Raw genomic sequence first — 19,341 nt, forward strand, 5'->3', positions numbered from 1 at the left:
ACACAAACAAGAAAAAAAGAAATAAGAAATAAGAAATACAAAATAAAGTCCTTTAATAGGTCAAAATTTTACTTTTATTCTTGTTTCTATTATCAAAAGATACCTAAATATATATATATATATATATGGATTGAAGTGCACAAAACGGCCCTTCAAATCTAAACAAAGAAATTAATTAAAAAACCCAAAAAAAGAAAAAAATATTATATGAAAAATTTACACAAATATTAGTTCCATGCTCAACCACAGAAATCGCCACTGATGTACACATATTTCACAGAGAAAAAATTTTAAAAAATGACCATGAGTCAGTGCGTGTGTATGTTGCATGCACTTTTCGGAAGCTGCGTCTTGCATCAAAACCAGGACCTCATTCACAACCACCCCAACACTCCCAACTTTCCACTCCCAAACTCCCAACTTTCCATGCCAAAACTCCCAACTTTCCCCTCCCAAACTCCCAACTTTCCATTCCAAAACTCCCAATTTTCCACTCCCAAACTCCCAACTTTCCACTCCCAAACTCCCAACTTTCCTTTCCAAAACTCCCAACTTTCCACACTCCAAAACTCCCACCATTCCACTCCCAAACTCCCAACTTTCCACACTCCAAAACTCCCACCATTCCACTCCCAAACTCCCAACTTTCCACCCCCAAACTCCCACCTCCCCCCCTTGTGATCGATGTGGTGCTTAAGCAAAACAGTAGGAGATATGCTTCCATAGGTGGCGGCATGCAAAGATGGTGGGTTCTGAGTGCACCCGAGGGCGGAGAGACAACCGTGAAAACAAGGCCCCATTTATTGCAGACGATCTTGAAAAATCCACACATGCCTACAAAATCTCAAGGTTTCCTACAACTAGTTGACTCTGGAGCCGGGAGGAAATCGACATATTCTCATCAGCTTTGCGAGTCGATGTATTGGTCTAAGTCGGATTTGAGGGCACTGAGCTGACCCTCGGAGGCGATCCGCAGCTTGTCATCGTTAATGGTGACCAAGTACTTGGCCTGGAATGCGGTGGCGTGAGCATTAGGGTTGCAGAAAACCTCGAAGAAGACGCCGTCCTCGATCTGGCGGTACTCCATGTTGTCCCACCGTCTCGGCCTCTCGGCCTTCTCCTTCTCCCTGAATGTGGTCAAGAGGTCAGCTATGGCAGCGCTGAGCCCCTTCGCTGAGTCCAGAGAGAAGGGAATGCTGAGGGAGGTCTCGCCGATGTGAAACGTTATCGGCGCCATTGCTGCAAACCATTTGTATTCACAAATATGAGGGAACTGTGATAAAGTCTGGCCGCGGGAAATTTTCTCATCAAGTTGGAATTCTCATCACAACCCTTAAAAATGGGTTGTCTGGGAATGCCTCCCCCTCGCAGAATGGCGGATGGTTTCAACTAGATACCTCGTAGTGAGGCTTCTCAGGCGCTCCGAGACGCGATGAGAAAGTTCGAGTAATACGATACCACGAAATGTAACTAAAGATATCCTCGAATGCTACACAACGATCCCAAAATGTGCAGAAGAAAACTCACAGACGGCACTGAGCATCGCGCCACTTACCTTTCGTTTGCGCGCGGCAGAGAGGAAGCCGTCGGGGGGTGGGGCAGAGCCGGATTTGCAACGGCGAAGCAGCGGCGGGGGAGGAAGTGAACGGACGGGGGGTGAAGAAGGAGGTGGACACAACTGCTATCGGTTGCGCCATTGCCATAGCCATAGCTGTCGCCAAGATTGCAGGCTCGTGGCGTGTAAGCGGGTGCTGGCAGCGACGAAAGCTTCAGAGTGCAGGGACAACGCAATGAAGCTATATTTCTCCCCCCCGCCTCCCTTGTGCTCTCTCAGCTGGAGCCTGGAGTCTAATGATGAGACACGGATACGGTCTCTCCACCTGTGACCTTATCCGGTACTTCTTGTCGGCGCTAGTGAATATTCTTCGTCTGTAGCGAGACAGAAATGGAAGTAGATTTTTCTTCCTCGTTGCACATGAGATCGTTGCTTCATGAAAAATCCCCGTTTCTGGTAGCCTGAACGAAGCTTGTACCTGGACAGAACTAGGATCACTTCCGCAAGAGCTTTCGTCTGGATTGCTGACCGCGGAACAGTGATCGCAAAAGAACCAGAAATGAAAAAGACAAAAGGTAGTAAATATGACAATTTTAGTCATTGCGGAAGGTGGTTTGGCATCCTGTCTCACTTTTGTGTGTTCTGTGGTGTCGGAGCAGAGGAGTTGATTAATTAGCGGAACAACACAACATTAGCGACGCATAAGTTGACTGAAACACAGCCGGGCCAGCACCACCTGGTATGTTGCAATCTACCTGAAGTGGGGAGATTGGAGTGCTAGAAGAGACTTTTCGGTGTTCTCTTGATGCGGTCTACGTGATCAGCACTTAGTGCGTGCTTTTCAGTGATCAAATTGGATTTGGCGTTCCGCTAAGAGACGGAGGGCGCCTATTACGTTGGCTGTGGCAGGAGAGGATTAGACAGCTTGCGTGGTCCTTGCTTTAGATGAGTACTCACCTGTGCATTTGTGACGTGATCGCCACCCACACGGATCCTCCCAGGCACGAAATTTTGATGTCGAATTGTGATGCCGAATCAAAGGACCCGAATTGCTTATAAGCAGAGCCATGTAAGCGCAAGAGATTAGGACTATGAGCGCTTTTCTACGGTTTTGTTTCCAATGCGAGTGTGTTGACGGAGACATAGTAAGGACGGAGGGAGCGTTATAGTTGAACGTGCGCTTTCAGTTTCATTGTGGCGATAGAAGCAGAGGCAATGGAAACGAGTAAGAGAGAGAGCAGGGAGGTGGATGATGGGTTCAGATCCAGGTGCTCCAAATGAGGGGAAGAAAGTCAAGAGAAAGGGGTAGTGGGAGATTTAGGGTTTGAGTCAACTCTCTGCACGTTGTGGAGTTTCACAATGGCATAGAGGGAGCGATTTCTTCACAATCATGGCTTCCTTTAGAAAGACATCGTCCGAGGAAACCGTTGATTCCAGAGTGATTGCGACTGGGAACACAGCTCCTTCGCAGCAACGCCAGCCTTTGCGAAGTGTAGCGTTGTCTCAAGCTCAGGCTGTACTGCTGTTTCCTTGGTATGTGCGCACGAGGATAGTTGGAAGAGCAGAAGTTAGCCAGAAAGGAGCCGCAAAGATGAGCAGTTGGAAGAAGTTGCTGATTCAGTTCGGGGTATGTTTCGCCGTAGGCTTGTGTTTGGGGTGGTTTACTCCCCACAAATGGATGCTAGACTCGCTGCCTGTTGAGAGGAAATCTGTTTTCGGCGATGGCAAGTTCGCAGAGGCGGAAGTGTTTGGAAGATCTGAAGCTGCGAATGCACTGGCGGGGATGGAGAATGTGACGAAAAGGAAGGACATGATCAGTGTGAACGGCGCTGGGAATTTCTCAGGTGCCACTCTGGTGAAACTCTTTTCTTAGAAAGAAGCGAGATTTTTTATTTTTATTTTTATTTTATTTTAAAGTTTGGCAGTTCACACCCAGTCGCCTTCATGAGATCGGTGTGAGTTCCCGTGACAGCGACTGTGAAATTTCAGAATATGAAAAATGGTTTCCAATCCCCCATCTTTTCTTTCGATTGAAGACCTCGTCTGTTTGTGATGCTAATGTGCTCCTTCTCGATATATCGTCAGGTTTGGATGTGAATTTTGATATGCCTCTGGAGCCTAGGAAGCTGCTTATAATTGTAACTCCAACATACGTCCGACCGTTCGGTTCGTACTACTTGACACGGCTAGCACATACTTTGAAGCTTATCCCGCCACCTTTACTGTGGTTGGTTGTGGAAATGCGTTACCAGTCGCTAGAGACATCCCAGCTCTTACGTGAGACTGGAATCATGTACCGACACCTCGTGTGTGATACAGTCCTTACGAATGTGAAGGATCGTGAGGCTTACCAGCGCAACACCGCCTTAGCTCACATCGAACAACACGAGCTTGACGGCATCGTGTATTTTGCGGACGATGACAACATTTACACTCTGGAGCTCTTTGAGCAGATGAGGAATATCACGTACGAACCCTTGTCTTTTCATCGCTCTCTCAATTGCTCAAAGCATCAAACAAGGACAATGGTTGACAGTTTTCCATAGCCACTCTAGGGGTCGTTCAAATCGATCACTTGTGAATAGCTTGCCATGTCTTCATTTTTATTTGTGTCGACGTTGCTTTCCTTAATGGATATATGATGTGTGTGGTATTTGTATAGGCGCTTCGGCACTTGGCTAGTCGGACTGATGGCGCCGGGCAAATCGAGGGCCATCCTTGAGGGCCCCGTCTGTGAAGGTGAGAAAGTCCTAGGGTGGCATACTAGCGAGAGGAGAAAGAGGCTGAGACGGTTTCATGTGGACATGTCTGGATTTGCCTTCAACTCAACTATACTGTGGGATCCTCGCCGGTGGAATCGGCCCACTTCGGAGCCTATCCGGCATCGAGACACCATCAGAGAAGGGTTCCAGGTCGGTCTGCACAGATAGCGGTTTTGGATGTCTCTTTTGCATGAGTGATGATCATGTTACAGGCACAGCAACCATGGCGAGAAAACTAACGTCAACGTGCCTACATTTTTCTTGTATCATTTAGTCTTCAAAGGTGTCGTTAGATCTGTGCACTTGTATAGTTTTCTGGAGTAATACACATTGTTTTTCACACATTCTGACTATTTCTCAGTTTCCTTCGGCTTTCTTCATGTGCAGGAGACGACGTTCATTGAGCAGCTCGTGCCGGATGAAAGCTACATGGAAGGACGACCACTTGGATGTCTCAAGGTCATGGTGTGGCACTTACACCTGGAAGCACCCAAGGGGTTCCCGTATCCTGCTCGGTGGACTCTAACGACACCTTTGAAGGCTAACATGCCTCTGCACAAGGATGACTAACTGTAGTCAATGATCTTCTTCGTCCATGAGTTAGTTCTTCAAGACTTTCAAGAGACGAGGAAGATGCCAAACTGCGTGTACAGTGAGCTGAAGTCTACACCCAGCGACGAACGGTGAGTTCTAGTACAGTAACGTCCTCTCAGAATACGCTGTTGTCCAGATCAAGATCGAAAGCTTGGAAAATAGTTCAGAAATCGAGGTAGTGGAACGACCTCAAGTAGAGCTGGCCGATATAGTGGACTGAGGACATACTGACGCGAGATTAGCATTCCAAGGGTAGGACCCCCAGTAGCAGTGACTGACATACTGACGCGAGATTAATAGACCAAGGCCAGGATCCCAAGTCGTGCTGACCGATATAGTGGACTGAGGACATACTGATGAAAGACGAGACGACCAAGATCGGGGTCCCAAACAGCGTAGACCTCGTCGTGAAGCATTCTCACTTCGCTGGTTTAAAGTAATTCTTTAAAAGAATACGCTGCAAGTCAAGTGACAGTGCATCTCTGTGAGTGATATCTCGTTGCTATAATAAACAAACCACTGAGTCTCCACGCGAAAGGATCCAATCATAATCACTGTTTACAGTTCCGCCAAACTTTTTATTGTCAAATGTAGATAATTCTTGCGTTTCTTTGGCAATACATCCTGGATCCCCATGATTGCGCACTACCTACAAATCATTGTACCCCATGGGTTTTATGTGCTACTGATATTGGTAAATTTCAAAACCGTTCACGTTGGCCAGATCTCGGGATATCTGGGTAAAGCGTGGAAGGTAGATGTTGAGGATTCAAGACGCCGATTGGTATCCAGTATAGGTATCAACAAATATCATGAAGCTAGATTGAGACTCAACTGCGTCTAGGTTCCCTTGTGGATCAACTCTTCGCCTAAAGCATTCATCGAGTGGCACCGCTCTTGGGGTTACAGAATTCAATTCATAGCGAACTGACCTCCCTCGAAGGTCTGGCCGAAGCTCCAGTGAGATGGCGTTGCGTTCATAGAGACTATGGTCTTACCATCACTGGTTGTCACTCGGAAGGAGAGTGCCTGGCCAGTCATAACAGCATCTGTCTGCCAGTTCATTCCCCAGTTTCGCTTCATGGGAATCCATTCTGTATTGGATCCCTTGATGTCTACTGCGTGCACATCGCCTTTTCCACCAACATTGTGAACTAGGACGAGATTGAAATACTTATTTCCATTGATAGTGAACCTGACGCCACCTTTTTTCTCGCATGGTACCCTGCATTGTGCAAGGCATATAACAAAGTTTTGGTCAGTACGGACTTCGTAATATCAAACTACCAATCCAAACAGGACTAAGACAACCTCTTTTACTAAGTTTCAGAACATCTCTTTCAATTGGCTGACGGTTTGTTCTGCCGTTTCTGTTTTCTTAAAAACATGCATGGTTTAATTTGCGAAGTGATTGCACAGCTGTCTCCATCCTCAGTAATTAAGGCTTAAAGTCACAATTTACAAATCAGTCTTCAACGCAATGCACACCTTCTGAAGAGAACGGGGACGATGCCGGCTCTATACTTAGCGATTTTGGTGAAGCTAGGCTGCGCAAGGTCGAAGTGACGCATTGGCGGATTACACCATCCTGGCGTGCCATCACCTTTGTGGTTAGGAGGGCAGAAGTTTGTAGCTGTGACAGTGATTACAGGTGAACCTGGAACGCAATACTGTGAACGATAGCATTGGATCGCAAAACAAGCTCCGCATTTTGCCCCATTGTTGAAAAGAGCTGTACTCAAAGCTGTCGAATCGACTCCATAGCCAGTGCTGTAGAGGTTTCCGTAACCGCATGCACCGCCTGCACATTCGAAGGTTACTATTTAGTCAACCGATCTCTGAATTCAAAACTTTCGAAAAAAAATTTCTCCATAAGGTGGTGCCTTATGGACAAGAGCTACATGGAAGAGATCCAAAATTTGTAGTCCTCTTCGTTAGTTTTCTGATACATGTATATTTGCGTCTTATTCTCTTTGCAGCTGATTCAAGTTTCTGATCAGAGCAGAGGAATGGTTTAGTTCCAAATAGATAGGAAGGATACACATTGTCAAGAAACTTAAGTTTTAATTACTACTTGTAAGGATTCATGGGACGCCTCCGAAGTTGAACAAGAGGTTGAAGAGAGTTACCCATAGTTCCTGAAGCATCAGCACCCCCGTAGAAAGTTGCATGAGCTTTGCGCCAGTTTTTTCCATCTCTGACGTGATGACGACCTTCGACGTTGTCGGTGGCTGAAAGAACCATCAGTGCAGCAAGAATGAGTGTCACAGGCTTTGTTGCATTATGCCTCGCCATCGCCCCTTGCTACCAGCTCACTAGCTTAAACTGCAGAGATCACACCAAACTCTCGTGGTTAGATCTACTTACTACATTCGAGTCGGCATGTTTGTGCACCAACTGCAAGTCTGTAAGTAGCCTGTCAAATTGTTTTTATTCGTGCTGCTCAGATGATTAACAGGAAGATATCTTTTGACGCTATTCTGAAGAATGTGTCGTTTCTTGGTTTGTTCTATCGAAAGATCAGATGAAAGGTTGCTATGGTACCTTGGGAGGCTTGTTTTTAATGGATGCGGAATTTGAGGAACCAATCGTATAGGGGGCAGGGTGGCAAAGGAATGAGGCAATATGTCCCTTGCCATTGGTGAAAGACCGTTTTTGGAGGTGTAATTTAAGAGTATTCTAGACATAGCTTCCCAGTCAGCAGGAGGAATTAAGAGCTTTTTCATCGTCGAGCAGAGCTATAGCCAAGAAGTGATCATATCATTGCAGAATTTTCCACACAGGTTGCCAGAATTCATCAGAGAAAGATTGCGTTGAGAGCAAAGGGGCGTGCATGGATCCGACAATGAGCACGAAGAATTGAGTGATTTCGCTTCTGAGAATAATGATAGTTGAGAAAGCATAGCGCCGTATTTGGCCTGTTCTTTCAGATTGGCACTGGAGAAAGAAGTGGTGACGATGAGAACGGCATAGGTGGGCGTTTGGAGTGGATAAGGAGATTGTGTGGACTCGAAAGGACAGAAGCTATCTTAATGCTAGGGTGTATGTACAACACGCGTAAGAGGAGGGTTGTGTTTGCAGACTGCTCGAGATCTGAATGCCACAGGACAAATCTCGAGTAGTGTCTAAACAATTCTTATCTTTTTCAGTATCTAGTCTCATGTTCTTTACACTCATGTTCACAAATTCCTTCACTTACACAGTGAAATTGTTGTCCAGTCGCCGCGTTGTGATATAATATTTCGGAAAGTGTACGAAGCGTCATGTAGACAGATGCAGACTACTTTTTCGTAAGTACCCTGTCGGGAGACCTTTCAGAAGTGCACCATCTATTTCGTGTCGGTCTTATTATTTTACCAATCTAATCCCAGTGTTCTCGATATTTCATGAAGTGTGAACTCTCAAAACTATGATGAGACTCCCGTTTTAATTAGCGTGCCATTTTAGATTGAACAAGAAGATAGCAACCTTCCAAATGAGATAAGAATTTACCAAAATCAGTTCAGCTTCGTACTACAGCCGGCAAAAATCACAGGCGCGAGTGGCTTGAATTGTGGACTGAAAATTTCTCCCACCTTCCTGTCACTAACGCTGAACAGTAGCTACAACTTAATTAGATCATCGTTCAAGGCGCCATGAGCTTACAGATAGGTATCAAGCACCGAAGAAAAACCCGACAGGATCTATGACATACGTGATGGTGCGAAACTAGGAACAGTCGCTACACGATTGGACAAAACCAACTTATCACGGTCGGGACTGATGCGTACCATAGCCAGGATTGACCACGCACTAGAAGACGTGGCATAATTCGATAACTAAAGTCTATATCAGAGTCTATCTCAAATTGGCACCAGCTGATGAACGGAAATAACAAACGGCCATTGTGAACAGTTTGCAGAGAGGATGACGTAAAGCTACACCATGCGTGTACTTCAATGTGGAACAAGCACACAACTAGCAGACAAGAATAGCACTATTGCTGCAAACTCAATTCGCAACAATCGTTGAGGGATAATCAAAGTCAGTCTACATTTATGAAGTGATCCTAGCAAAAGGTTCACTAATAGAGTCAAGTAAATGGATAGGTTGAAAACAAGGTATGAAGACTGTGCCGACTTTCGAGACAGTCAGACACTCGACCTAACGCAAACCCTCACAGTTCAGAAGATTGCCATGACAAGGTATAAACCAACAAAAGCAGGAGATATGACACCGCAGTAAAGTGAAGAGAAATTGTCAAGCGTCGCAATGCAGACGACGGCCGCGACAAATGAGAGAGTGAAGATGCAACATAGTTGTCCACACGGCAGTCAATATTTTCAGAGAAGGCGGCGACTGGCGATCGAAGATTGAAGGAATGGATAAGGAAACAACGAAAGCTGCGAGCGAGAGATTAGAAGGAGACGAAAGAAGATATTTGGAGCCACCGGCGGAGAACGGTGGGAGACGAAGGCTGGAAGACGAAGATGGAGCCAAGATGAAAGACGCTCGCGCGCTTTGAAGGCAGCTCCGCGCGCACAGACGGTTGACGACAGTTGAACGTAGCCCAATCTTTTCCGTCGCTCACGTTGTCAGTTACAACTGAACCAACTCACTATCGTCATTCCCTCCCGCTCGCAATCCCCATCACGCTTCGAACGCCATCTACGCTAACGCCATCATTCTTATAATCTAGCTGTCACATAGATCCATGAGCCGCCTTCCAGACCCTACATCCTCTAGCCTACTCATCCACATATCCGAACCGGGAAAGACCCCTTCCAAGACCAGGTAACATCGTGGTACGATACGGGCACTCCGGGTATGCATAGAAGAACCGCATGAAGAAGGAAGAATGTCCTAACACTCGCTGCATCCATCCCATTGCACTCTTCATGTGGTAGTGACGATGAGTGCTTTGTTTCATAGCTCAATGCTGTGTTTCTCCTTTAGCAAAGACGCAAATACTTTACTTCAACTGGCATGATAGTAATTCTTTCACAGAATTCACTTCTGGGTGCCCTAGACACTAAAAGACGGAGCTGCAACCGTGAGGGTTTCTGTAGCCCATGTACACCGATCACGCCCCTATCTAGACTGCTCAGCACTATCTTTGATGAAAACTACCACATGGCCGATCGGACCACATGTTTTTTGAAGAGCTCGACCATGATGTGTGTTTATGTCACAGGAACAGGGCTGGACATGAGCCAGCTAGGACGTATAAAGTTACCCAGATGCCGCTCACATCTATAGCCTGCCTTGATCCTGCAAAGAACCCCGTCATTGTCTTAGATTAGTATAAGGTTTGTAGCTGGTCTGAAGAAAATCGACTAGGATTTGTTAAGATGTTTCCAATCCCACGCTGCGGTATGTTGGGAAAGAAACTGAGAAAATTAGGGTTCTCTCGAATCTTCACGGACATTGCAACCTACGTTGCGACATAATTCAATTCCCGCAATTGGAAGGGACAGGTAACAGTGACGAAAGCATTCACTAAAGCTTAACCGCAAGTGTACCTGCATTTGTGGGAGGTAGGCTTACGCCTATTGCTCGGCAATTGGATCCAATTTCACCTGGAAATCACCAATGCATCACATCAAAAAGTGTCAGTAAATTTTTTCTGACTACACAAAATCAAAAATTATTCATGACTAAACCGTCCTCGTGCACTAAAAGGTTTTATGCATTCCTACACCCTAAAATCTAGAGGGAGGAATACCCAAAGTATGCTAAGACGTAGGAGAATCAGCAGATAGTTTTTATTTTGCAAGGGATATGATGCTATGCTTCAGGAAAAGCATTTGCCTCGTGAACCTTTTCAACCGGCAGAAAAGTTAATCATTTTTAGATTAAAATAGCCAAGGTTGAATCGTAAAGGAGCAATATTTGGGATAGAGCAGTAAGTGTCTGGCTTCAAATGGAAATTTTGAGTCTAGGAAGGTTGTTTCAAGTTTATCGCTGAACGCTGATGTAATGTTGAAGAGATGGTCCAGTCATCAGTGATCTATACACTATATTTTCGCTATCACACTCAAGTGCCTCGGGCCTGGGAAGTAGCGCTTACAGTCCTTAAGACAATAGCCAGCTGCAAGGTTGCCGACATTAGCATATCCAGCTGCACAGGTGCACTTGTACGTGGGGGGATACTTATTCATATCCGTGACTTCACATCCCCCATTTCCACAAATTCCAGGCAAGGAGCATGCTGCAACAACCAGGCAAACAGCGTTAGGGATCACAGTTGAAGTGAGCAGAGCCCATGTAGACTACGGAGTGAAAAAAACATGTGATTCGGCACATCCAGTGGCTGAAAGCTGTACAATTAACTTGAAGTTTACAGGGGTCTCATTTGGCGTTATCATTGAAGAAAAATCGTACGCGTGAATCAACACAAGGATTCATTGTGAAGTTCAGGTCATTCACTGGAACCTTTTTAGCGCTGAGAACTGGGTATGTCGTATGTTATGTATCGACAGTGTAGGTTTACAACGACCGAACTGGACCTCAGAGGTATATTTTAGCATATTTCCTTCCCTGAGATTGAGGAAAACTTACGGCTAGAAACATTTTGCATTGTAGGGGAAGCCTGGACGGTTGGAGCAGACGAGCCGTTGCATCCAAGATTCAGAGTACCTGCGTTCCAAGACATTGAATCAGTTTCTATATCTAATTTACGTGAAGGTTGCCAGATCAAGCATAAAATTATAATTAGGATAAAATCACGACTCTTCAGCAGCACAGTAGGATGTTTACTTACTCAAGAGCAATTAAGGAACACCGTCTGACCTCACAAAATTCTAAGAGATTGAGAAATTACAGTTGGGAATCGTGCAAGGCAAAGTCAGCACATTGGGCAAATTTTTCAGAAGTCCTTCCACAGTTTGCCACCCTGGTTTACACAAGCATTGGTATGGAGACAAGATGTTGGAGGGGTACGAGGTATTGCCGAGCGGAACGCATGTCCCCTGCTGGCAGTCGATCCCCAGGCACACATCGCCTGCACGAAAAACCATGTTTGATTCGAATAAGGAGAGAATCCGGCCTCGCTAGACATTGTGGACAAATTTATAGCAATACCGGCCTCCGGGCTTCGAACACTGTTAATTATTTTGCAACATAAGCCACGGATACAGCTACGAATGAAACTCTCGTAGTTCAAGTCGTAAGAAACAAAGTAGCGGGAGAATACTTGTTTGTGCTTGGGTCTTGGCGATGGTGATCACCAACCATGCAACCACAACCGTGATTGTCGGTGATAGATTCATCCTTGCGGACTAATAATTTGATCTGTAAAATACACATTTGCATGCAGTGAGGGACTGAGAATCATTTGAATCATAGCATTGCTAAATAACATTCATAGAATTGTAGGAACCTCTGTTTTCTGTGAGAGAAGCAGCTGGGGTAACCTGTGAACAAACAAGAGAAGACCGAACAAGGCCACACAAAACATGCCTTCATGCACCCTAAATCATCATTCCGAGTTCCCAACCACAACATATTCATCTCCGAACAATTTCCGAAAGACATGTACACTCCCCCCTTGGATTAGAACACGAAACCACAGCTCCCCTGCACCCAATGGCTGCCAAATTCCTCCACATCGAGACCACAAGTTCAGCAATGCCAACGAGAAGGCCACTCAAGAAGCGAGTTCAGTATTCAACTAAACCAACCTCTGATGGAAGCACTCCTTGAACCAAGACACAAGTGGTGAACAACAGTTTGAAGCTCCACCAATAAGAAAAAACCCAGATGCATGCAGTGGCCACCACCCCAACTTAACAAGCAACAAGACCAAGCATTTGAGCAATGCAACGCGACTACCAGTCGAGTAGGACGAAGCTGAAGATGACGACTGGAGCACGGAAAGTATCCGTTGTAGCTTGAAGCTGGGCAATGGCGGCTATTGCAGCTGCAAAGGCAGGCCTGCAGCATTGGTGTTGGTATTTTTATTTTTTAATGACTTGATCAGGTGTCCTGCTTGCATGCTCTGACATCCCCAAGCTTTTGAATCCTTTGTTGTGTACCCAGTTGCCAAAGTTTCAGAGGCTCTGGCACTGATGCTGGCTGAGAGAGTATAGAGCTTAACCCCTGCTGTGCTCCGAAGCTTGACTGTTTCAACGTCGTCTTCAGCTCCATTCCTCACTTTTCTGCACTTACCTTTGCACTGCAGTTGCTGTTGCCTGCAAACACTGGTATGTCCACATTGTTAGTTTTATACATTAATGTGTATTTATTTTATGTTTTGGTTAATTTTGTCTTGGAATTGGTAATAGAAGATACACGAAAATGCGTCAGTTCAGTGGCGAATGTAGCTGTGCTGGCAGATAGAAGTGTGGTAACGCGAGGAGGCTCCACTTGCTGCATGCAGGGTGAAGTGTCAAAAGACTGAATAGTGGAGCGTAATGGGGAAATTATGTAATTATTCTCAAAAGTTGTGCCACTGATGATGACGGATTTTTTTTTAATCTAATGTATCCTATATATATATATATATATATATATATACATTGGATTTATATTTTTTTAAATTTCATTGCTTTAAAATAATAATTGAAAGTAATCAATAGACTTCTTTAATTTATAGTTTGACTATACATATATAATTTTGCTTAATTAAAGATATAGTTTGACTATACATATAGGTAACTAATATTTTTGTTCTTTATCTTCAATTAAGCAAAAAATTGTATTTTTTGTGCATATATCTAAATAGTAAATTTGAGAATTTTATTAATATAATATGATATACATACTATTATACTGCTAATCATTCATAATTTTGATGTCTTATTTATTATTCTATGGAACAAGTATGTTGTTTATTTTTAAATTGATTCTTTCAACATAATTAATGCAAGTAAATGATATAATTACTAATGAATATTTCATAACTATTACACATCTGTGGCTTACAATTTTTTTCTCAAATGTAAAAATAATTATTTTTTAAAGAGTAAATTTATTACTGATTTTAAATTTATTTGTCAATAAATTTTATTTATTCAATAACTAAAGTGCATATAAAGTTGATTTTGGCTTGAATAATGTATATAGGTTTTGGTATTTGTCACTTTATATTAATAAATAATCTTAAAATATTAAATTTTTAGAAATATTCGAATATGCTTAAATTATGTTACAAGCCCTTTTTTTAAATTATCAACTACATATTATATTTAACTTTATCTAACTTTTTTTAGATTATATTATGTTAACTTTTTAAAATAATAGTATTTTATCACATTCATCTATAAAACATATAGTTATATATAAAGATATTGCATAGCAATTTTAATACATCATAAAGTATATAAATATTTTTACCTTTATTAATTGACAAGTTTAAAATCTAATTTCTATTATTTATAATAGATAAAAAGAATAATATTTAATATGTTTATTTCTTTTAACATTATAATACAAAATATATAGTATATATATATATATATATATATATAGATATATATATTGTAAATAATTATATAAATAAAATAGTTTATTATTACTATTCTTATTATATAAAATTTTAAGTTCTAACATAAAATAATAATTTTAGCATCAAAATTTATATATATATATATATATATATATACATATACATGGCATTGCATGTTATTTGCTAATATTATTTTATTTTATTTTATTCTCCTACAAAACATTTAAATTACAACTTATTTTAAACTAATCAAATTTAATATTGTACTTGAAGTTTTTGAATAGTTTTAATATACATAGTTTACAAAGTAAAAATACTTTATTTTTATTTTTAGTTATTATTTATTATATATTATATATTTTTATATCAAAGATTTTAATTAAAATAAAATTCATTTGTATTAAGGATTTCTAAAACATGTACAAGTTGGGATTGCAACTAACTTTACTTTGATTTTTAATTTTTAAAATAATTTTTTAAATTAGCAGTATCAAGTTTTTTAGAACTATTAATTTTTTTAATTTAAATGATTATTTTATTTATATAATAATATCTTGACGATTTTTTATATTTAATTTAAAAGCTTAGTTTTTTGAATAATATACAATATTTGCAAAAATAAATTATAATATAAAAAAATAAAATTTATAAGTATATTATTTATTTTAAGCTTAGTTATATAACAAGAATGTATATATGTGTGTATATATGTACAATAATTTTATTACGTGTGATCTTAATAAATATAAAAAACCACCACATAGATATTGTCACAGACATACATAATTATCTAAATAAGAAGTATTAGGTAGAGGATAAATGTAAATAGATTTGATAATATTTTGTAACAAAACTTCTTAGAAGTTTTATAGATGTGGATTTGACTTTAGATGTGTTTGTAGTTGATTGGAAGGTTAGAAAAAAAAAAAAAAAAAACAAAAAACAAAACAAGATAAAATAAATTTTCTTTTTAAAATTTTGGTCATCAACTTCACCCATGTTATTTTATTTTTATTTTTAAAATGATTGAAGATTTTTGGAGGATTGATATCATTGCACTATAAACATTACCAACTCTCATTGATAAGTGACAAATCATCCAACACAATTCCTTACTACAAGCATTGTAGAGCCAATTCTTAAATCATTGTCAATAAATAAATAGAAGATTTTGGAAGGTATAATTTTCCCCTATTCACTCTTTATAGTGGTAGCATATGAATTTGATACCTCTAAGGTGCCACCCCACCCCACTACCTTAGCCTCCATTCCATCTCTACAAGCTCCTATCTACTATTTAATGTCCAATGTTAGAAACAAAAGCCTATAACAATGTAGTTTGACTCTTTCCCCTTTAAAGTTTTGTTGCCAACAAATTATAGCATTTCTTTCTTCTAAAATACACAAACTTATTCTTAATCTTACTAAAAACATGCCTACCAAATTAAATCCTAAATTGACTCTTTAATTGTTAATTATTCTCTAGGACTCAATCTGCTTCTCAACATTTTTCTTAATAATGAAAACACATATTAGGAAACTACAATATGTTATGATTCTTAGCTGATTTTTATAAACTATGTTAATTTATGGCATAGCAACAGTTCTCTAATCTTATCTCTTAAAAATTCAAATGTATTTATTTAGTAATTTGATGAAGATAAATGCATTTGAAAAATGATTTTATCTATCAAATTGTTGTGAAGTAAACTTTAAGTTATAACTTTTATTATATGTCAGAATACTGTGGTTGTTTCTAATGCTAATTTTTATATTGAAATAATTAATTGTTAAGAAAATTCAAAATAATTACTGATTATTTTGTTAAAAAGAGTTTACTATTACATATATTCTAAATTATCGCACATTATTATTGGATGCAACTAAAAGATATGTATAAGAGAAATATAAGAAACAACATTGTATGTTCAAAACAAAGACTGTTTTGTAAATGAGCGGCTATATTTATATAAATAAGCACACATCAATTATTCAGTTATACGGTTTTTCAGTTGAAATGTAAATTCATATTCAGAAAAACATTTCAACCAAGACACATTGTACATATAAATTTACAAACTTTTATACTAAATTTCTCAAGTGAAAACATCTTAATAATAATAAAAAAATAAAAAAAAATCATTTCCTTAAATAAAAGATGTTTTAAACTTTTAAAGAAAAGAAAGAAAATCAAACTTAAAATATTACAACAACCAACAACAGAAAGCATACTCAATCCAGGAAAAGTTTTCAAAAAAGTAAAAACATAAATATATCCTCCAATACACCAATTCATCATGTTCTATTGAATTCAATACACAATCACATAAATTTCAACAGAAATAAGAAGAGTAGTGAATAATCGAATAGCTTCACTTCGGAACCACCCACCTTCATTCTCACACCAAAATGCCTATAGATCCTTTTCAGTATATACAAACTTACAGCAAAACGACTTTCCGCACCAAATCCTAAAAGTAAACGCAAAGGAACATTCAAAAGAAAACGAGAATACACACACACACACGCACACACACACACACACACTGACTTCTTACGATCAAGTCAAAACCTTCAAGCTCGTCGGTGCCACGATTTTTGCACGGTGATAAAGTTCGGGGGTGCGCATCTCACAGCGCAGATCACTCACTGAAACCAAACATTCAGCGTAGTATGTACAAAATAGTTGGTAATCAATCCTTTCTTTCATGTTTTGCAATAAAAATAAAAATAAAAACGCATATTCCAGCCGCTGCTGATGATGATGATGCCTCCAGGGTCTTCATGGGGTTTTCGTGATGCTGTATGTTTACTACATACATTGGACACCGAAACGGGGAAAAAATATTATCAGGAATAGCTCGATTACACCGAGCAAAAAAAGGTGGCTCCGTGGACTCCGTGGTCGATACCCGCACGGCTGCGATTGACTTCGTCGATCGGGTAGTTGTGGGTGCATGCGGAGCCTTGCCCGGTGTAGATCTCGGTTCAGTAGATCTGGATATGGAATACTAAGACGGTGATTTGAGACGGTCAAGTGGCTGCTTTGAAGAGCATGACGGCCAATCTGTCTATGCAGAAGTGGATGAAGGAGCCCGATGAGTGGGTGATGTAGGAGCCGAAGCTAACGCCTGTCACACATTGCCATCCTGGTCCATATGTTTTGTCGAATTGCTGCAGCAGAAACAAAATATAAATGTTCAGTAAAAGCATGAGAAAGCCGGGTGATAATAGAGCACATGAGATGGCAAGGCTGTGTCTAGGCAAGCTTCATCGACAAGAGATAAATTCTACGAGGCTGATTTTGTTCTTCCACGGTATGAATAGATCTTGTCAGTACTTGTGCGACATAACGGTAAGCTTCCTGTGGCCAAACGCTGAGCTGGGCACAGTGTGGGGGAATGCTACTGTCGATGTAGAATCAGCTTCGAGGATATTTCTGCAGCGAGTTTATGATGAATTCCACTGCAATCTACTTCTGAAGGGAATCGTGACACAATTGCCTCATTTGAAGGATTGCACTGCCATATTCGCGTACAACTCTGTTGTCTTACCTTCTTTATGTAGCAAGCAATCTCCTTGCAGTCGTTGACGTTGTGCGAGTTCAAGGCTTCCGACGCTACGCGTAGCGCATGTGATTGCATTCCTTGGGGCATGTCTGTCTCGCCTATCATGGTGATCTTTTCTTCTGGGATTTGAGACGGCTCCCTCGATCTTGCCCTCCGGGCCTGTACTGTCGAAGTGTCCAGCATCTTTTACAACTTACACACTGCTTCATGTACAAACGTGAAAGGTAGGAAGTGATCAGAGGACAAAGCGAACCGTGGACCACACACTGCTGTACTTCGGATGAATTCCTCCCTCTTGCTGACCCAACAAGGTTGGAGAAAAAACAGCGATTCGGATCCAAAAATAATGAACAGGTTTAATTGCGTACCGCTGAAAGATAGATTCAATGCTGCAGGTAAGTCACAAACGTCCTTACGAGACCTCTTACAATTCAGATTGCCCCTGTGAGCACCGGGAAGTGGCAGAGATTCTGGGTGAGAGCGTGCGTTCATCACAATGCGCAAGGATGAACTAAAACTATTGGGTTGAGTGGGCAAGAGAGTCAATCAATGCTACACAGACGCTGGCACAAGCCAGAAATCAAATAAGTGAATTACACAAGTCCATGCATGACTTGATAAAAATCGAGAATGCGTGCTCACCTGATCGATGGTGCTTCACGCTTCGACGGCACCCCTTCTTTCTATACGCGTGCCGGTCTCGCCAAGTGCCCTGTAAGAACCCAACCTTACACCATCGTAATTAATCAAGAGGTAGAACTTCCTGTGATCCGCCAAACGTAATAGGCTGAGGGTCGATCATCGTCACCAGTGACAGCTTCTGTACCAAGCTAGGAGAAATCTCTCCAGTTGTCCCCGCGCCCCACAACTACATTTCAGTGTTGTACTTGTGCGACGCCCACTGCACAATACACCATTTGAGCCGCATACCTATACTCGTGGAACAGAGAGGGAGAAAGAAAAAGTTGTTTAGGTTGTGGTTCAGATCAAGCAGGAATAAACAACTTGCGCGCACACCTTACCGTGTTTGTTGCGGTTGCTGGAGAGTGGGCACCGCACTTCACTATAGAAACTATTCTTGTCTCATTTTCTATCTTTCAGCCTCGCCAAGCTTCTCTCTAAATCATGTTAGGTTATAGCACGACCTCAGCCGATTACTATATGTAGCTATGCACAAGGATTCCCGCCTTCCGGTATGTGTGGTGAGAGTGCCGTCAATCATGTCTACTGGGTACGTTAACACGCTTGAGACTGTCCGTGAATTCAACGCAGCAGCTGTGACATTGTCTGCATTTGAGAGCTTGTTTTGTCCTCCAATGTTGACACTCCACCAGAATGTCTCATCATGCTTGAACTTTTAGAGAAGTTTTCATGGTATTCCCTTCTCACATTTAGCTACAGAATTGACCACATGAACGTTGTCAATGATGCCGT

General features: G+C 41.3%; 5 protein-coding genes across 9 annotated transcripts; 1 reads left to right on the forward strand and 4 right to left on the reverse strand.

Annotated features, from left to right (window-relative positions):
- Positions 1 to 783: 783 nt before the first annotated feature.
- On the reverse strand, positions 784 to 1,780 carry LOC112290419 (uncharacterized). Its single transcript, XM_024536616.3, has 2 exons — positions 1,556 to 1,780; positions 784 to 1,239 (listed from the first exon to the last, which is right to left on the reverse strand). Exons 1-2 carry the CDS (start codon positions 1,707 to 1,709, stop codon positions 902 to 904), a joined length of 492 nt encoding a protein of 163 aa, XP_024392384.1. The 5' UTR covers positions 1,710 to 1,780; the 3' UTR covers positions 784 to 901.
- Positions 1,781 to 2,166: 386 nt separating this feature from the next.
- On the forward strand, positions 2,167 to 5,462 carry LOC112290416 (putative beta-1,4-xylosyltransferase IRX9H). Its single transcript, XM_090255248.1, has 4 exons — positions 2,167 to 3,399; positions 3,641 to 4,022; positions 4,218 to 4,467; positions 4,705 to 5,462. The coding sequence occupies exons 1-4, from the start codon at positions 2,946 to 2,948 to the stop codon at positions 4,885 to 4,887; spliced, it is 1,269 nt and encodes a 422-aa protein (XP_090111374.1). The 5' UTR covers positions 2,167 to 2,945; the 3' UTR covers positions 4,888 to 5,462.
- A 178-nt stretch (positions 5,463 to 5,640) lies between these two features.
- On the reverse strand, positions 5,641 to 8,821 carry LOC112290417 (expansin-A10). 3 transcript variants are annotated; one of them, XM_090255249.1, is made up of 5 exons: positions 8,682 to 8,821; positions 8,404 to 8,502; positions 7,041 to 7,236; positions 6,400 to 6,712; positions 5,641 to 6,136 (listed from the first exon to the last, which is right to left on the reverse strand). In XM_090255249.1, the coding sequence occupies exons 3-5, from the start codon at positions 7,204 to 7,206 to the stop codon at positions 5,824 to 5,826; spliced, it is 792 nt and encodes a 263-aa protein (XP_090111375.1). In that variant the 5' UTR covers positions 7,207 to 7,236; positions 8,404 to 8,502; positions 8,682 to 8,821; the 3' UTR covers positions 5,641 to 5,823. The 3 variants fall into 3 exon arrangements, with proteins under 3 accessions (XP_090111375.1, XP_024392378.1, XP_024392379.1); XM_024536610.3 differs by lacking the exon at positions 8,682 to 8,821 and having other exon boundaries at positions 8,404 to 8,543; XM_024536611.3 differs by lacking the exons at positions 8,404 to 8,502; positions 8,682 to 8,821 and adding an exon at positions 7,456 to 7,596.
- A 989-nt stretch (positions 8,822 to 9,810) lies between these two features.
- On the reverse strand, positions 9,811 to 12,856 carry LOC112290418 (uncharacterized). Of its 2 annotated transcripts, none has more exons than XM_024536614.3 (7): positions 12,724 to 12,856; positions 12,086 to 12,183; positions 11,714 to 11,893; positions 11,452 to 11,529; positions 10,961 to 11,101; positions 10,413 to 10,469; positions 9,811 to 10,161 (listed from the first exon to the last, which is right to left on the reverse strand). In XM_024536614.3, exons 2-7 carry the CDS (start codon positions 12,159 to 12,161, stop codon positions 10,079 to 10,081), a joined length of 615 nt encoding a protein of 204 aa, XP_024392382.1. In that variant the 5' UTR covers positions 12,162 to 12,183; positions 12,724 to 12,856; the 3' UTR covers positions 9,811 to 10,078. The 2 variants fall into 2 exon arrangements, with proteins under 2 accessions (XP_024392382.1, XP_024392381.1); XM_024536613.3 differs by having other exon boundaries at positions 12,573 to 12,825.
- A 4,033-nt stretch (positions 12,857 to 16,889) lies between these two features.
- On the reverse strand, positions 16,890 to 19,068 carry LOC112290420 (uncharacterized). 2 transcript variants are annotated; one of them, XM_073538126.2, is made up of 5 exons: positions 18,930 to 19,068; positions 18,550 to 18,808; positions 18,276 to 18,349; positions 17,893 to 18,107; positions 16,890 to 17,512 (listed from the first exon to the last, which is right to left on the reverse strand). In XM_073538126.2, exons 4-5 carry the CDS (start codon positions 18,088 to 18,090, stop codon positions 17,372 to 17,374), a joined length of 339 nt encoding a protein of 112 aa, XP_073394227.1. In that variant the 5' UTR covers positions 18,091 to 18,107; positions 18,276 to 18,349; positions 18,550 to 18,808; positions 18,930 to 19,068; the 3' UTR covers positions 16,890 to 17,371. The 2 variants fall into 2 exon arrangements, with proteins under 2 accessions (XP_073394227.1, XP_073394229.1); XM_073538128.2 differs by lacking the exon at positions 18,930 to 19,068 and having other exon boundaries at positions 17,893 to 18,110; positions 18,550 to 18,690.
- Between the last annotated feature and the right edge of the window lie 273 nt (positions 19,069 to 19,341).

The sequence above is a fragment of the Physcomitrium patens genome, chromosome 13 (assembly GCF_059467195.1).
Source record: "Physcomitrium patens ecotype Gransden chromosome 13, ASM5946719v1, whole genome shotgun sequence".
Taxonomy (NCBI): domain Eukaryota; kingdom Viridiplantae; phylum Streptophyta; class Bryopsida; order Funariales; family Funariaceae; genus Physcomitrium; species Physcomitrium patens.

What these genes read in the sequence shown, in the direction of transcription:
- LOC112290419 (XM_024536616.3), bottom strand. Translation starts at nt 1,709, where the DNA reads ATGGCTATGGCAATGGCGCAACCGATAGCAGTTGTGTCCACCTCCTTC. An exon ending in CTGCCGCGCGCAAACGAAAG is followed by an intron (nt 1,240 to 1,555) that starts GTAAGTGGCGCG and finishes AATGGTTTGCAG; the next exon opens with CAATGGCGCCGATAACGTTT.
- LOC112290416 (XM_090255248.1), top strand. Translation starts at nt 2,946, where the DNA reads ATGGCTTCCTTTAGAAAGACATCGTCCGAGGAAACCGTTGATTCCAGA. An exon ending in CGGCGCTGGGAATTTCTCAG is followed by an intron (nt 3,400 to 3,640) that starts GTGCCACTCTGG and finishes ATATATCGTCAG; the next exon opens with GTTTGGATGTGAATTTTGAT. An exon ending in GAGCAGATGAGGAATATCAC is followed by an intron (nt 4,023 to 4,217) that starts GTACGAACCCTT and finishes GTATTTGTATAG; the next exon opens with GCGCTTCGGCACTTGGCTAG.
- LOC112290417 (XM_090255249.1), bottom strand. Translation starts at nt 7,206, where the DNA reads ATGGCGAGGCATAATGCAACAAAGCCTGTGACACTCATTCTTGCTGCA. An exon ending in TGATGCTTCAGGAACTATGG is followed by an intron (nt 6,713 to 7,040) that starts GTAACTCTCTTC and finishes TCGAATGTGCAG; the next exon opens with GCGGTGCATGCGGTTACGGA. An exon ending in GTCCCCGTTCTCTTCAGAAG is followed by an intron (nt 6,137 to 6,399) that starts GTGTGCATTGCG and finishes TGCACAATGCAG; the next exon opens with GGTACCATGCGAGAAAAAAG.
- LOC112290420 (XM_073538126.2), bottom strand. Translation starts at nt 18,090, where the DNA reads ATGCTGGACACTTCGACAGTACAGGCCCGGAGGGCAAGATCGAGGGAG. An exon ending in TTGCTTGCTACATAAAGAAG is followed by an intron (nt 17,513 to 17,892) that starts GTAAGACAACAG and finishes TTTCTGCTGCAG; the next exon opens with CAATTCGACAAAACATATGG.
- LOC112290418 (XM_024536614.3), bottom strand. Translation starts at nt 12,161, where the DNA reads ATGAATCTATCACCGACAATCACGGTTGTGGTTGCATGGTTGGTGATC. An exon ending in AATGCAAAATGTTTCTAGCC is followed by an intron (nt 11,102 to 11,451) that starts GTAAGTTTTCCT and finishes TGGTTGTTGCAG; the next exon opens with CATGCTCCTTGCCTGGAATT. An exon ending in CCTACCTCCCACAAATGCAG is followed by an intron (nt 10,162 to 10,412) that starts GTACACTTGCGG and finishes GGTTCTTTGCAG; the next exon opens with GATCAAGGCAGGCTATAGAT.